Here is a 16363-nt window from a genome sequence, read left to right on the forward strand (position 1 = left end):
GCACACGTGAACAGGATTGGTTAAGACGGTGGGGTCAAAGTCCATTTGACGTCATAATCGAAGGACAAGTTGGAAAGTATGTTTGGAATGCGGAACATGAAGAAAGTATGTTTGGAATGCGGAACATGAAGGAGACCAGTTTTGTTTTTCTCGAATCATAACGGTTTAATGAACAACAAAACTTAATGTACAAGCGGGAACGTGTGAGGAGACCTGGTGTCTAACCTCGTCCCTTAACAATGGTGTAGGAATCCAGAACCTACTACCCTAAGAAATTTAAAAAAGCTAAACAACATAAAATCATGAGGGATGGGTCGTCTATGGCGTGATTCTTCGGATGTAAATACATGGCTTGAAACAACATGATATAAAAACGGTCCCAGTATGAAGGACAACGCAAAGGAACGGGTGTGGTACCTATTTGAACAAGACCTTCCCCACGTTTCTGGAAGATGTCGGAGGCGCTCGTTAACTTCCGAACAAGTTTCGTCGGACTCTGTCCATTTCTGGGGTCTGGGGGAAGCATCTTTTTGCCACCACGATCAGACTGGTCCGACAGTGAGGACATCGCCATTCCTTCCTTTGCTGCTGGTTCATGTACCCGTACTGTGTGGCCAGGAACGCGTACAGGCACCGGTCGTGCATCCTCTGTTTGCAACAGAACATCTTCATCGGGTGGGACCGGTACCGGAGTTTGCGCAGGGTACCCAGGTGACGGCAAATGCTGGTGAAGGAGAGGTGCTCGAGCTTGTGGGGTTCCGTTAGGCCATACTCGAAACAGATGACACACTTGTTGTCCTCTTCGTATTGTTTCTGGGCTGCTGCTTCTCGTTCGCGTTGCTCGGCTTTCTTCCGCTCGAGCTGGATCTTCTTCCTCAGCAGTTCCTCGCGGTGTTCTAGATAGAACGCATGGAGTCGAGCGAGTCGTTCTCTGGCTCTTCTGGCTTGCGAGCGCGTGACGGGTGGCATATTGTTGAAGCATCACAAACAGAATGAAGGTGTTTCGGATCGCACGCTCTTATAAGAGACCCTGATGGGTCATGTGATAGGTCAGGTGACTTAGAGGGGGGGGTGGGGGGGTACCCCTCCAGAAAAAGGTCTCTTCTTGAAAACGAGGTCCATAGAGGTCTATAAGAACCGAGGCGTTGGAAGGATCGTCATTCTTGTTCTTCATGGGCGATTGTTTGTCTGTTCCTGGCGATATGCGACGAGCTGAAAGAGAAGAAAGAGAGTCACGACTGATGATGTCCGTGATGCATGTCATCGTCGGTCGGGGTCACGGACGGCAGGACGGCAGGACGTTGATTCCTCTTGAGCAACGTTTGAGCAACGTTGAACCGACAACGGGTTTTACGGGGCCCATATTCACCATCTCGACAAAAACCAAAGACAAAGACAAAGACAAAGACGATGTGGAAATGAAGGCAGCTGTCCGTTGGGCGGGGAAGGCCAAACCTACCGGACAATTCCTCGATGCCGACGATACTACCGAGTTCCCCTGTGTCATCTGTGGCGAAGAGGACTTTGGCCTCAAATGTGACAACAATGTGTCGGCGTTTATGGAGAAAGTGAACAAGAAATGTCCTGGAGGCATTCAAGGCGCCAAGATCAAATCAGATCTTTTGGTGGAAATGGGATGCTGCCACCAAACGTTGCACGTGGGTTGCCTGTACACGTGGTGGCTGACCCGAAGCCATTGGACCTGCCCTCATTGTCGGGAGGTCTACCTAAATGGAAACGAGAAGGAGAACTACCCGCGGTACGATGAGCGTCAGGACGCCATCGTCCAACAAGTCTATGATGCCGTGACCCGGACGATTTGGAATATGAACACAGACCCCATGGACGACGAGTTTGAGGACGACGACGACAGGTTTGAGTTTGCCGATCTGTCGGATGACGATTTAACCACCCTGGAGGGACTGTTGGGACGTTGACATTTGTTTATTTTGTTTTTTAGTGATGTGGAACATTTGATGGAGAGGGAACTTGTTTATCGCGCTGAACGTTTTATTCATTGGTGGGAGTCTCGTTTTCCACACCGTCCAATCACGGAATGGTTGCATGCTAGGAGTTCGACACAATGTTATTATTATCGCAAATACCTTTGTGAATCCTTACGTTAAGTTAAGAGGACACTCAATGTGAATTAAAAAACATGTTTTATTTTTCATTGGCGGTTACATTTGTGTTCTTTAAGAAAATAGTTCAACTTGGGTAGAGGGAATTCCTTCCAATGGGCAGGGCGTAACGGGGTCCTGGGTGTCTGACTGGCTAGCATTCTTTGCGTGCGTTCGTGATTGATGTAACGCGTGTCGTGAGACAAGAGTCGCTGAGACCGCATCCATTGGACGAAATGGTAGCATTCAACTTGAGGGCAATGCAATTGTAAGGGATGCTGATGTCGTCCGCACGACCCGTCGGAGAGACGGGGTAGATCGTCGAATTTGGGACATCCCCATCGTTCCAAATCTAGATGAGGAATCTGCCAGGTATCGAGCCATTGACCTTCCATACCTCCTTTGTGAGCCACGAGGGTCCGTTGTGGGGTCTTGAATTGTTGGTAGAGACGTCGGACATCGACCAGGAGTTCACTGGCTACATGATAGTCTTGTCTGGGATAGTAAGGAAGACCATGGACGTACTTGGAAACGTAATGAGCGGTACGTTGATCTTTGGCAGAGAGATGGGGCCATTCCACACAAGGTTTGTAGTGGATGGATCCATAATGAGTCCCAGTATGGTCGCAGTATCCCAGTTCTCTGGGTAAGATTTGTCGCCCACTGCAAAAATATTCCAAATCCAGGACGAAGCACACCTCATCCAAGGGGTGTGTCGTTTTCGTCGTCTTCGGAGGAGGAGGAGGAGGATTCGGCGGAGGACCAGTAGTCTTTGGTGCGCCACCCTCGTTTGGACCACCAATGGTTACGCACGTCTGGGTCGGGGTCGTCAGCATCGTCGAAGATGTATTTGCACTCTGAGCACACATTAGCATCCGGTTTCCAGGTCTTCAAGGCTGACAAGGGGAGTCGGTTCTTTTCGTACTGACAAGACTTGCACAAGTAACGATCCAGGAGAGCGTCTATACGTTTGAGAAGTCGTAAGGTGATGGGATCGTCGTCGTCTTGTTCTGTTTGCGTGGCTGCTGCCTGAGACATGCTGTGACAAATGGAGAGAGCGGAAAGGAGTTTCGATGTTTTATGAGAGTGTCCACGTGGGAGACACGTGAAGATCAAGCACGAGAGGAACACGTGTTACGGGTTATAAAGGACGGTGTCGTGCAAGCCAGGTTCTCATTGAACACCATGAGTACGTCGTGGCAATACGGAGGTGTGTCTCCCGCTAGGTATCCTGGCTTGGGTAAAAAACCGTCCAAACGAGGTAAGAAGAAAGACGATGTCGTTCGTGAAGCAGCTCAACCGCCTGCCAAGATTTACAAGGAAGCGCGTGAGAAAGCGGCCACCAAACGAAAAGAGGAGACTAAGAAAAAGAAGGACGAGGAATTGAACCAAGCGGCTCGTGAGTTGGATGCTCTGTTAGCCTCTGTGCCACCCGAGTTGCCTTCGTACGAACAGGTGATGGCCACGATGCCCCTCGAACAGAATGCAGATCCACCGTTCGTGGTATCCTTGGCCGAAGGCAGGGTGCACCATGACGTGCCTTTTGATCCTGTCCTACACGGTCCTGAACCAACCTGTACGGCTCCTGAACCACCACCACCACCACCGGTGGTGTCGCCCTCGTCGTCCCGATCCTCACCGCCTCCTTTGACCGGCCCGAAGGACGTGCTGTGTCCGTTTCATGCCACCCCATTGACAGGCGGCTTGACCAAGAATGGGGCTCCGTACCTGTACTGCCGAGATTATGATGGAGTGTGTCCTTTGTTCGTGATGGGTGCCGATCGAATCCAGACTTGGATCGATGCCATCGAGGCGCAGCTGCATGAGGATGTCCGACGAGGACCCTGGCATTGCTACCATCAGGAGAAGGCGCGTTTGTCGCGGACGGTGAAACCAGACTCGCCCAACAAGGATCGTTTCTTTTTGGCTTGTCGGCAAGAGGAATCGTGTAAGTTTTTCCAATGGGTGGATCTGGCCTGGGGCAAGACGATTCTCAAGAGACGTGCCGAGGGTTACGATCACGACACCGTCAAGCGCATCTCTGCAGAAGAACAGGAGAAGTGGCAGAAGTATCAGATAGACCTAGAGAGGAAGAAGATGTTCGGACCGTTGCCGATGGATGATCATGCGTACCTCAAGAAGAGGATGGAGAAACGGGAAGAAGAATGGTGCCGACGATTGGAACGGATCCGTCCCATCACACCAGGATTGCTGAAATCTTGTTTTTTTGATTTGAATTTTGATCAGATTCGTATCGATTCCGGAGTGTATAAAAGTCAGCAAATGTAAAATGTTTGAATAAAAGTACATGTGATGATGATGATGTCGTGTGCTCAATTGGGTCGTCGGGTGGTGAGGGTGGGTCTGGAACAAATCGTACGTCTGCCTTATCGCGAGTACGGACGACGTCTCCGTTGGTCGATCTTGACCTGGATATGTCGAGAATTGATGACCTGTCTCGAAGGAGACGATCAATGGGACGGGTTGCCCACCCAAGAACCCGTGGATGCCATAGCCACGTTCGCTGCTTTGAAACGCAAGGACGACTATAAATGGCCTCATTTTGTCATGTATCTGACCTGGTTGACGCGAACTCTGGGACCCGAGAGAGCGTACGCTACGTGGCAGACGTTGGAACAACGGTACCTGAAAGACCTACCTAGTCTCTTGGAGTTGACCGTCCGACTCCTTCTCACCAAGACATGCCGAAGCGGAAGAACCGCCGCCGTGCTTCCGGCGTCACCGCCTACACGGACCCCGGCACGCCCGGCGCTTTAGGCGGCGTGGCCCGATATGCCAAGGCCCAAGGGTTGTCCTTGAAAGAAGCCCGAGACGAATTGCAAGGGGAATTGGCTTATACGTTACATCGTCCGGTTCGTCGACGTTTTCAGACGTCCCCCGTGTTGGTGTTTCACAAAGACGATCAATGGCAAGCCGATCTGGTGGAGATGCAACCTCTCAAGAAATGGAATGGTGGAAACCGATACCTCTTGACGGTCATTGACGTGCTGTCCAAGTATGCCTGGGCCGTTCCCGTCAAGAACAAGACCGGGGTGGCTGTGACAGAAGCGTTTGAGAAGATTTTGCGACAGAGTGGACGGAAACCGTTGCGTTTACAGACGGATGCCGGAAAAGAATTTTACAATGCCCCGTTCAGAACCATGTTGGAACAAGAAGGCATTCACCATTTTTCGACGCATGGGGATGCCAAAGCTTCCATCGTCGAACGTTTTAATCGTACGTTAAAACAACGCATGTATCGTTATTTCACGGCGCGTAATACGCGAGTGTATGTCAAGGTGTTGCCCCAACTCCTCGACGGGTACAATGGGAGTCGGCATCGGAGTATTGGGATGGCACCACGCGACGTGACGGAGAAGAACGAAGGCGCGGTGTGGTCCGCCTTGTACGGCAAACGCCTGAAACGGCGTCCTCGTCCCAAACTCAAAGTGGGCGATCGTGTGCGACTCAGCAAGAAACATCGTCCGTTCAAGAAAGGGTATCTGCCGGGCTGGACCGAAGAAGTGTTTGTTGTACAACGCGTGGTACCCGGACCCGTGGTCACGTATAAACTGAAAGAATGGGATGGCACGCCTCTCGAAGGTAGTTTCTACGAAGAAGATGTTCAGAAAGTCACCGTGCCCGACGAAGCTTTGTTCCGCGTGGAAAAGATCTTGCAACGACGCAAGCGACTCGTGAAAGTGCGTTGGTTAGGTTGGCCTAAGAAATACGATAGTTGGATTCCTCGTTCGGCTTTACGACATGTATAAAAAGATACAAAAGATGTAATAAAGATACCATACACGATGTCTCGTTATGTGACGTTGTCGAGTCATGTTCAAAAATCCGAATTCCCCGACAACGGTCCTTCCGAATTTAAAGTCCGTCTGCCTAGGGATCGTACCTGGCAACAGGACACGGATCGTTGGGAAGTGGGATTGAGTGGCGTCTCTCTGCCTGACATTCCACCACCGCCGCCACCACCCCCTGTGTTCCCCGAGAAGATTCTGGTTCACGAGTCGTACCACGGCATAGGTCATCCAGAGACATGGAGTAAGGAAGGATACGTGTGCATGTTTTTCTATACCACCTGGAAAAAGAATGCCAAGGGAGAGATGCATACCTTTCAAAATCAACGAAGAGTCATCTGGTTATCGGAGCTCACTCCATCCGAGACGGGTGTGGAATTTGTCAAACAGATCCTTGATCTGATGCAACAGAAGATCCATCAAAATTTGAGCCCCGGAGAACATCTTTACTTTGAAGTCACGGACACGAGTCAGACCCCTCCAAAGACGACGCGATACAATACTATGGCCAAGTTTGTATGGAAGGGAGACGACTTGCTTTTGGATAATACGCTCGTGTATCAGCAGGGAATCATGTGGAAGTATTTTGGATGGGTCAGCGAACTGGCTTTCCATATGGGATGGTGTGTCAAGACGGTGATAAAATACGGAGTTTTTCAACCACTACCGGGTCACTACAAGAAAGGACCCAATCTCCTCATGGAAGCCATTGACGAGACCGCCCCAACACCGGATTACACCCAAGAACAGTTTCGCGACGGATCCGTTTTTCCGTCGTACCCTAGTGCTTTTACCAAAGAAACCGGGCCGGTCGCCTTGGTCGCTGAAGGTTCGGGATGGCATGCGTTCTATAACAATGCTCATTTCTTGGTGATGGCCAAAGCCTTCAATTGGCGGTTCGTGCGCTTGAACGAGGCCTTTGCCCGATTGAAACCCACTCCCTTGGCGAAGCAACCGATCGAACGTCCCCTCTTTGTCTACATCAATTTAGTGGAAAGTCAATGGTTGGAGGAGTCGTACGACCAATTGCTGCGTACCGTTCCCTATAAAAGTGGAGGTGTCTGGTGGGAACCACAACAGGTACACTACCATCGTCTACGAGGATCTCAGATCGAAACGGTCCACGTACGTGTCAAGGAAATCGACGGGCGTCCCGTGGTCTTTCCAAAGAATACAACAAGCACGCTCTGTCTTCATTTTCGTCGTCGTCATGAATCGCATCGTCGTGCTCAGCGATCCTTCGAAAGAGTTTCCGGATAATAAGACCAATACGTTCAAGTCGCGACTCCCTCAGGTGGTCCAGTTTGATGGGGACTGGGAGGTCGGATTGACATCCATTTCCATACCCGATAGTGGTTTGGATCTCAGTAGTTTTCTCTCCGATGGTGCTAGCGTGATACAACTGAGGTATCAAATCTACAACACATCGACAAAAACTCTCACGACCCGTTCGGAAGATGTGTGGCGCAATAATGTCATCGAGAATTCTCCGTTCATCGTGGATGGGGTCGGACTCATGAACGCTTTGATCAAAGAGATCGACTGGGAGATCACCGGGACTCTGCAAGGCATGGCGAATGGTGTGGTCGAGGACGCACATCGACCGACCTTTCGCTGGGAAGGAGAGATGGCCATCTTGGAAAAAAAGGATATTGGAGTCCTGGGAAGTCGTCCTATTACCGGTAATAACGTGGAACTGAGAATCGTCAAGGATTTGGCCTTTCGCATGGGATGGTTGAAAGTCGACAACAAGGGCAAACACAGTCTGGGTCCCAATCTTCGATACAGCCTCTATGACAAAGAAACTAAGAAAGCAGCGCGGGTGTCCAATACGGAATTAGTCTTGGAAGCGTTATGGATGGCCGATACGACCTGGCTTGTTCTGAGTTTCACCGTAGAGTGGCACTTTGTCAATTTGAACACGGCCTTCCAGCAGGCTCTAAGTCATACCTCCCGAAGCTTATTGGTGTACTCAGACGTGGTGAGCAGTAACGTCATGGGAGATGCCGAACATCCTTTGATACGAGAAGTCCACTATCAACGACGTGGCGGAGGGGACGTCTATTTCGAACCGACCCACATTCAATGGATGCCCATGCGTCGTCGTTACTTGGATGTCATTGAAGTCAGTGTGGCCGAGAGTGATGGACGTCTGGCTGACCTGGGAAGAGGTCATAGAACCATCGTCACCTTTCAGTTCCGGAAACGGAAATGAAAAAAACGTATAAAATGAAGACACGTCGTGGGTTATCATTTTTCTCATCATGCGTGGGGGTAGTTTGACACGGTATTATCCTCCGTACCTTCGTGGATCGGGTGCTACCGAAGAGTTGATCAAGATTGCCTCGCCCGTTTTGATGAATGCCATGCAAACGGGACTTCAAGCCGCAGCGAGTGGTCGTTCGTTCAATGACGTCGGAGGTGTGGTGGGAAATTCGTTGAAACGTGGTTTGAAACGAAAAGCGGGCGCTTTGGTGAAAGCCGGTCTCAAGGCCGGGGGACGACATGCCTATAAAAAAGCCAAACGAAGTGTGGCATCCATCTTTAGACGATAATGATTCACCGACCGATGGTCGTGCATTCACGGTTGCGTCGACAACGCGCCTACCGTCGACGTCAGTCTGCCCCTACTATAAAAGGCAGGACACCCGTTCAGTACGGTGGTTGGTTGATCCCGCACCTACCGAGAGCACCACGACGACCTCGACGTAGAAGAAGAAGACGACGATCATGAGTCTGGAACTGTTTACCATGCCGTCGACGGACATCACGGTCGATTCGTACCGGATGATCCCGTACAGTGCGGCCATGACGGGTATCGTACCCGTCACCTTTACCGTTCCCGGTTTGGACGAATTTGTGGATTTGGGACGTAGTTTTTTCGAAATCGAACTGAAATTGAATTCGGCGTCCACCAACGGTATCGTGGCCGATGCCAACAGTGCCTCGGATGCCAACAATACCAAGTTTGTGTACGTCACCAACAATCTGGCCCACGGTCTCTTCAAGCAGATCAATCTACGGTTGGGTGGTGTCTTGATGAGCGAACAGACCGATACGTACATGTACAAGGCTTTCATCGAAACCCTCTTGAATTACAGTCGAGACGAAGGCGATACGTTATTGGCCCCTCAAGGTTGGGTGAATTACCTGAACGTGGAAGAACAGCTGGCAGCGGCGGGAGGCGACGACGACATTTCCACCACCGCCGGATGGGCACACAACAGTACGAATCCTCTGAAGACGGCTACCAAACTCTTTTACAGCAATAACAAAGCCACCATGATCATGTATCCTCATTTGGCCGCCATGCGAACGGGACGTTTGTTGGTCCCTCGCGTAGAAATGGTGATGGAACTGTTTTGCAACACCCCGGACTTTTTCCTGTTTGGGACCAAGACCAGTGGCACCGGGGTCAAAAGATACGTCACGTTGGGTGCAGGGGATATCAAAGTCACTTTTCATCTATGTCGCGTCAACCTGAATGTCAGTGTGGGTAACGAACTGATGGCCAAGATCGATGTGAAAGGTCAAATGGCGAATTATCCTATGGTCAAAAGTCAAATCCGAACCTTCTCGTTCGATGGCAAGACCACCTTGTGGACCGAAGACCAATTGTTCACAGGCCGTCTTCCCGACCGTTTGGTCGTCGGACTGCTGGATAGCAAAGCGTTTAATGGGGATTTGGAGTATTACCCGTACGCCTTCCAAGATTTTGGGGTGAAGAGTATTCGTCAACTGGTAGGTGGGGAAGAATATCCCTATCCAACGTTGGAATTGGATGGCACCAATACCCTGAAAGACTGGTTGGGCTATCACCGTGTCTTGGAAGCCAGCGGTTCCCTGACGAATCACCGCCCTCACCTGATTCAGCCAGGAGATTGGGGATTCGGCAAGAATTGTACCTTGTTCATGTTTAACAATGTACCCAGCGGGAATGCCGATTCACCGTATCATCGAAATCCCAAACAAAAAGGCAAGCTGCGTCTGGAAATCCGATTTAATGCCGCTCCCGACAAGAACATCACCATTTTGGTGTTTGGCGAATTCGAAGACAACTTCCAAGCCGGTGCCAACGGAGCCGTCCTGTATCAAAAGTACGAGTGAGCAGACATGGAATTTGTGCCCTTGAGTGACGTGACCTTACGCGCCTTGGCCTTGGACGATCCGATCCTGAAACGCGTCTTTCATGGCGTCCATCCCTCCGACGGGCTTCCGTCACGCCCGAGCCGTACGACACGGGCCGCTTACATTGTCAACACGGATCCACGAGGGGAACCGGGTCAACATTGGTTGGGACTTTGGACGGAACAGAATCGGTGTGAAGTCATGGACAGTTACGGGCTCCCGATGACGACTTACAGTGCACCTGATTTGGAACGATGGCTCGAAGACGAATGGGATGCAGTGCAATGGAACGATCGGACCCTTCAAGCTTTGAACAGTACCGCTTGCGGTCATTATGCTTTGATGTTTTTGAAAGAGAGGGTTCGGGGACGTACCATGCCCGAGTTTGTGCAAACCTTTTCTCCCCATGATTTTGTAGCCAACGATCGAAGGGTGGGTCGACAAGTACGTCGTCAAATCGTCCAAGAGATCAATACCTTACCCTGCCTTCAAAGTTGTACACCGCATGAACCGATTCTTCTGCATTAAAAATTTACTTTCATCACATGTCGTGTCTTTGTCTTGGGTTACTATAAAAAAGGGGCGGATCACACTCTAACGTCGATGAAGGATGATACGGCAACCCAGTAGTACGATGATCGTCGGTCCCTCGGGGAGTGGCAAGACGCAATTGACCGAAGCGCTCTTGACGCAAGGCGATGTCTTTGAAGGAGATCGGACCAAACCGTGTCATTACTGTTATGCCGTATGGCAACCGCGTTTCGAACGGATGAAAGGTCGTGGGATCCGATTTCACGAAGGAATCCCTGACATTTCGGATCTTCGACAATGGTTTGGAAAAAGTCAAGGTGGCATCTTGGTCTTGGACGATCTCATGGACGAAGGTGGGAACGACAAACGCGTGTTGGACCTATTCACCCGAGAATCGCATCATCGGAACATTACGGTGTTGTATTTGTGTCAAGATTTATTTCCACCCGGCAAGTATGCCAAGACCATCTCCAGGAATGCCCACTATCTCTTCGTGTTCAAGAATCCTAGAGATCAATCGGGATTTCGAGCCTTGACGTTACAAGCCTTTCCCGATCGATGGCGTGACGTGCTTCGTCTCTTCGAGAGGTGTACGCAACGCCCGTACGGGTATATAATGATGGACCTTCATCCCGCTTCAGACGATCGGTACCGCCTGTTCAGTTGTGTGACACCCTCGGATGGTCCGACCCAAGTGTGGAAACGTGAATGAGTAGTCCAGGATCCCCGTTCGCCCATTGGGATCCCTCCGAGTATCGACGTGCCTTGACAGAGTACCGACGACAAACTCCTTCCACACCTTCCAGTCCCGGATCACCGTTTGACCAGTTTCAATTTGAACGCGACCCTTCCGAATATCAAAGGGAATTGCAAGAGTACCGTCAACAGCAACAACGACGGAGAGCTAAAGAACGCGCGGCTCGTCGACGTCGAAGACAAGGAGGACGGGCTTTGGCTTTGAGTGAACGACTCGAGACTGCTCGACACATTCCTCTAGGAACCCGTTCGTTCTCTGAACCCAGGATGACGTCTGCTCCAGCGGGTGTAGGGAGCAGGACACCGCGTACGTCCCCGGCTGGTGTGGGGAACACCATTCCCAACATGACTCCCAGAAACAGTCCGGCCGGCGTCGGAACACGAACCCCCCATAGTACGATTCAAGAGTTTTTGGAAACGTTGGATCAAGGTCGTGTGCCGACACCCGAACCCAATGTCTTGTTGGAAGAACTGGGTCTCAATACCGGGGGATTAGAGACCGATGGGTTTGTAGCCCAACGACAACTCATGATGCGTTCTCTTTTGGACGGGAGTATCCCCGTGGCTCAGAGAACCCAGATCCAAAGAGACTATGACATCTCCGACCAAGATTTACAAGATTTTGCCGCCAGTGGTCCTTCCAACGCAGCTCCTCGTCCTACCACTGGAGGCAAACGTCCTCGTCCCACCACCGGAGGCAAACGCCCGCGTCGACGTCCTCTTCCAGCAGGTTCTCCTGCAGGTTCCCGCCGTCGAGGCAGTGGTGGCGGCGGTGGTGGTGGTGGAGGTCCTCCTGGAGGCGGCGGTGGTGGAGGCGGTGGCGGAGGAGGAGGAGGTTCTCCTGGTGGAGGAGGTTCTCCTGGAGGTTCTCCCGGAGGGGGCAGTGGCCGTGGAGGTCGACGACGTTTGAACCAGGATGGACTTCGTCGTCAAATGGATTTGTTATCTCAAGACGCCCGTCAACGAACGGATGGACGTCGTATCCGGAACATTACCCATACCAACACCGTGACCACGGTCTACGAAGACGGCGGTACACCCACCGTCCGACGCACCTCTTCCCGACTCAGTAACCCATAAAAGGACATGCGCAACGCCACGATGTCAATCATGCCCAAAACCAGACGACGACGACGACGACAACAACGACGACCCCCACAACGTGGACGCGGTCTCTTGACGGTCCTAGGCAAAGCCTTGGCTGCCGGGTACACGTTAGGAAAAGACAAGAGGTATAAAAGGATGGGTGCCCTAGGCGTCACCGGCCACTATGAAGCACCCGAGTATAATTACGGTATGATGAAACGGGTTCTCAAACGAAAACCTTGGGCACGAAAAATGGTGATGGATCGAATGATGCGTGGGGATCCGCATCCTTTGAGGGGACTATGAAGCAAAGAAGAAGAAGAAAACCCCCCGTCCGACGACGTCAGCGTGGCGGGGTGCTTCCTTTGGTCGTGGCGGGCGCAAGTGCTGCCCTCGGAGGCGTGACTGCTCTGGCGCGTAAGAATGCTCGTACTCGAGCACGTTCCCGTAAACGGTACGACGACATGGTGGCTCGAATACGTGCCGAAGACGCTCGTCGTGGGGACGATTCGGCCATCGTGTACACGCACATTCCTGCCTATAAACCACCGCGTTACAAAGGTATGATCTTCCTCGAGAAACTCAAACGTAAACTCAGAGGTCGACGATGACTATAAAAGGACAGTCCAACCGATCCCATGGTAACAATGACACGTCAACGTGGTAGTGGCATTTGGTTAAACGGGAGACGTCAACGCGGACGTGGTTTACCCATATGGGTCCAACGGGGCGGCAACTTGATCATGTACCCAACGGCTGTCCCTAAACTTCCTAAAGGACGCCGACGACGACGACGACGAAAACGACCAGGAGTGCTCCGGGTATAAAAAAGAACGCCCCAGGATCGATAGCCCGGAACACACCAATATGTCGTGGAGGATACAACGACAATGGCCGTTTTTACGGAGCGTCTTGAAAGAAGCCGATCATCAAACCCGTCGGGCCCGTCTTCAGGCTGCCAATGCCGATCAAATCAATGCCGTGAGTGAATTGGTCATGAACACGATCCGAGGGAACGTTCCTGTCTCGTCCAAGATAGTGGGACGCCTTCGACCTTACGAAAAGGTCTTGGGGGACATGTCTCGTCGAAAACATTCTATTAAAAGGCGACGTCAATTGATGATGAATCAGACAGGAGGAGCTCTTTGGGATGGTCTGAACGCCGCTTGTGACGTGGTACGACGAAGTAAAGGACACAGACTAAACACGGCTTGTGACATCCTAAGACCCAAAAAACGATGAAAGCGTGTCGCCATCGGATTCCAGGAAGCGTTCGTGCCCAAACACCCTATCTGGGTTGGTTTCTACGAGATCTGACCCGATTGTCGGGAGAGGACCGTTTACGAAAACTCTACGATGCCGTGGATCAAAAGATCGAGGCCATCAGTCAACTGGCTCGAGAGATTGTCAAGGGGCGTCTGCCTTTGTCCAAGTACACCCTACTCAAGATCACCGAGACCCCACGAGATCGAAGAGTGTTACGGGCCATCAGTCGTTCGAGTCGTAGCATAAAAGCCCGACGAAGGATGATGCGTCGACATTTCCATCGAACTCGGTTCTGGGTCGGATTGCATACGGCGTATCATCATTGTGTCAAGGAGCATCTACAACATGGACGATGGTTGGTGTGATAACACGTGGACGCAAGGGCCTCGTTCGTTCTGTGCCCTACAGGATCAGATACGGGGGCTTCGGCATCGTGTCCGCGAACAATGTGACATTGTCCGTCAATTGACCGATCAGTTGCAAGAACGCAATCAGAACTTGGAGCTTGCCGAACAAAAGATGGGGGTCTTGCAAGAACAAGTCTGCGAATTGAATCGACATTTGGAACGCGAACGCTACGAGAAACAGAACCTCTACTATAAAACCAAGGAGAGACGCGACGATCTCAATACTTCACGATGAGTGAAGTGGAGACCATTCCAGGATTTGAAAACAAAGTCTTGATCGATCCTCAACGACTGCGTCAACTCGAAGACGTGTACAAGGAACGTCTGACCGAAAACCTGCCTTTGGCCAAAGCCGCTCGTATCGCCGCCAAACAAGAAGCCGTTCTCATGTCGGATCAGATTCCTCCAGGGATCAAAAATACCTTGGCCACTTCTCTGGCCGACCAAAAGAAACGGTGGACCAAAGCCGTACGACAACCTATTGGGTTCGGACCGGATGCCGACGACGAACGCGATGCCGAAGCCGATGCCTATGCGCAAGGACCCTTACACTCCATGTTGACGCAGTTGGTGAAGAAGAAGAAAAAGACAACACCCGAGACCACACCCTCGGCACCCCCTAAAGCTAAAAAACGACTTCGATTCATCACTCAACCTAAAGCAGCCCCACCTAAAAAGAAGTCGAAGAAAAAGTCGCCCCCCAAGACACCGGTTCCCTCCGTCGATTGGGGACAGCTTCCGTTTCAAGGAGATCCCAGGATGATGGGGAGTAGTGTGGCCGACTACATGGAGAGGACCGCTCAATCGGTCCAGAAAAAAATTCGTAAGAAGACAGGTCAACGCCGTCGTCCTACCGAAACAGATAAATTGCAACGCCCGCCCGGTTGGTTGGATTTCGATAAGAAACTCAAACGACGACTGGATGGCGAGGACTACTAAGAGACGGCGACGCCAGCGACGACGACGTCAGCGAGGTGGCAAATTTGACGTGCAGAAGGCTTTGTCCAAGACGGGGATCGAGTTTCATTGGCCTGGTTATCAGTACATGGGTCCTGGCACCAAACTGGCCAAACGACTCAAACGAGGGGATCCTGGCATCAATCGTTTGGACAAGATTGCCAAGACCCACGACATGGATTATGCCAAGGCCAGAAACTTACAGGACAAGTGGAAAGCCGACGACAAAATGATTCGGGCTATCAGTAACCTCCCAGGCAAAAAGAAGAAGACGGAGAAAGTGGTCAAGAAAATCATGCAAATGAAACGTAAACTCAAACTTTAATTGGTTAACATTTTTCAACGAAATTTACGATTGAATATTCTTGTCCGACTACAAGGACGGTAAGGACCGTAAATGTCAATAAAAGGTACAAAATAAAAATGTCCCGTCTTTTGATTCTTCTTGATCTGTTTTTCCGGGTGCCAGTGGGGTTGTCTCCGATAACGCCGGGCTTCACGAAGGGCATGCGCTGTCGCACAACAATACAACTGTCCAAACAGCCTGACCGCTCTCAGGTGACGCCGTGCAGGGGGTAATTGGATCTGTAATGGAAATAAACATGTCCATCAGTTCCTCGTCTCATACGATAGTAGCGAAGACGCCATATCTCCGCAGATCTCCATGGCTTTCTCAACCAACTTTGGGTAGGACAACATTCATGTAACTGAGGCTGAAACTGGGTCTGGATCTGGAAATAAGTCAAGATAAACAAGAACAATAAGGAGGTCCCAGACTGTGATAATGTCTTGTCCGTACCACTAAATGTCCTTCGGTATTCTGGTAAACAAAATGTCCCTCCTCGTTACGGACCATGATCTGACGACGCCATACAGGTGGATCCAAATAATAAAGGGCCACGCCTCGGTCCTCATCATCATACTCCTCCAAATCCTCATCGTAAGGATCCTCCAAATCCTCATCCTCCAAATCGTACTCATCGTACATCCTCATCCTTATCACACGTAAATAAAATGTTCCGATGCCTGTGATCGGGTCCGATCCTGTATAATTATAAAATCCGTATCGTGCCACGACCGCATCGATGATGGCCAGTTTCTGGACGATCGTATAACTTTCTGCATAACACTCTGCACAGTAACGATCGACATCCACGTACTCCTCGACATCCGGGGGAATGCTGAGCAGCTAAAACATAAACAAAGACACGCCTGTCAAACGTTCCTCCAGTAACATGATTCGAACGATGGGCGTATAGGGTCGTCTCTCGTGCACATGAAAGTCTTCACTCCACGTACAAAA

At 51.0% G+C, this 16363-nt stretch overlaps 2 protein-coding genes across 2 annotated transcripts; both read left to right on the forward strand.

The window, feature by feature from the left end:
• Positions 1 to 8659: 8659 nt before the first annotated feature.
• Positions 8660 to 10036, forward strand: LOC138037525 (uncharacterized protein F54H12.2-like). The gene has a single exon (XM_068883440.1). It carries the CDS (start codon positions 8660 to 8662, stop codon positions 10034 to 10036), a length of 1377 nt encoding a protein of 458 aa, XP_068739541.1.
• A 631-nt stretch (positions 10037 to 10667) lies between these two features.
• Positions 10668 to 11300, forward strand: LOC138037526 (uncharacterized). The gene has a single exon (XM_068883441.1). The coding sequence runs from the start codon at positions 10668 to 10670 to the stop codon at positions 11298 to 11300; it is 633 nt and encodes a 210-aa protein (XP_068739542.1).
• Positions 11301 to 16363: the final 5063 nt, after the last annotated feature.

The sequence above is a fragment of the Montipora capricornis genome, chromosome 2 (assembly GCF_036669925.1).
Source record: "Montipora capricornis isolate CH-2021 chromosome 2, ASM3666992v2, whole genome shotgun sequence".
NCBI lineage: Eukaryota > Metazoa > Cnidaria > Anthozoa > Scleractinia > Acroporidae > Montipora > Montipora capricornis.

What these genes read in the sequence shown, in the direction of transcription:
- LOC138037525 (XM_068883440.1), top strand. Translation starts at nt 8,660, where the DNA reads ATGAGTCTGGAACTGTTTACCATGCCGTCGACGGACATCACGGTCGAT.
- LOC138037526 (XM_068883441.1), top strand. Translation starts at nt 10,668, where the DNA reads ATGATACGGCAACCCAGTAGTACGATGATCGTCGGTCCCTCGGGGAGT.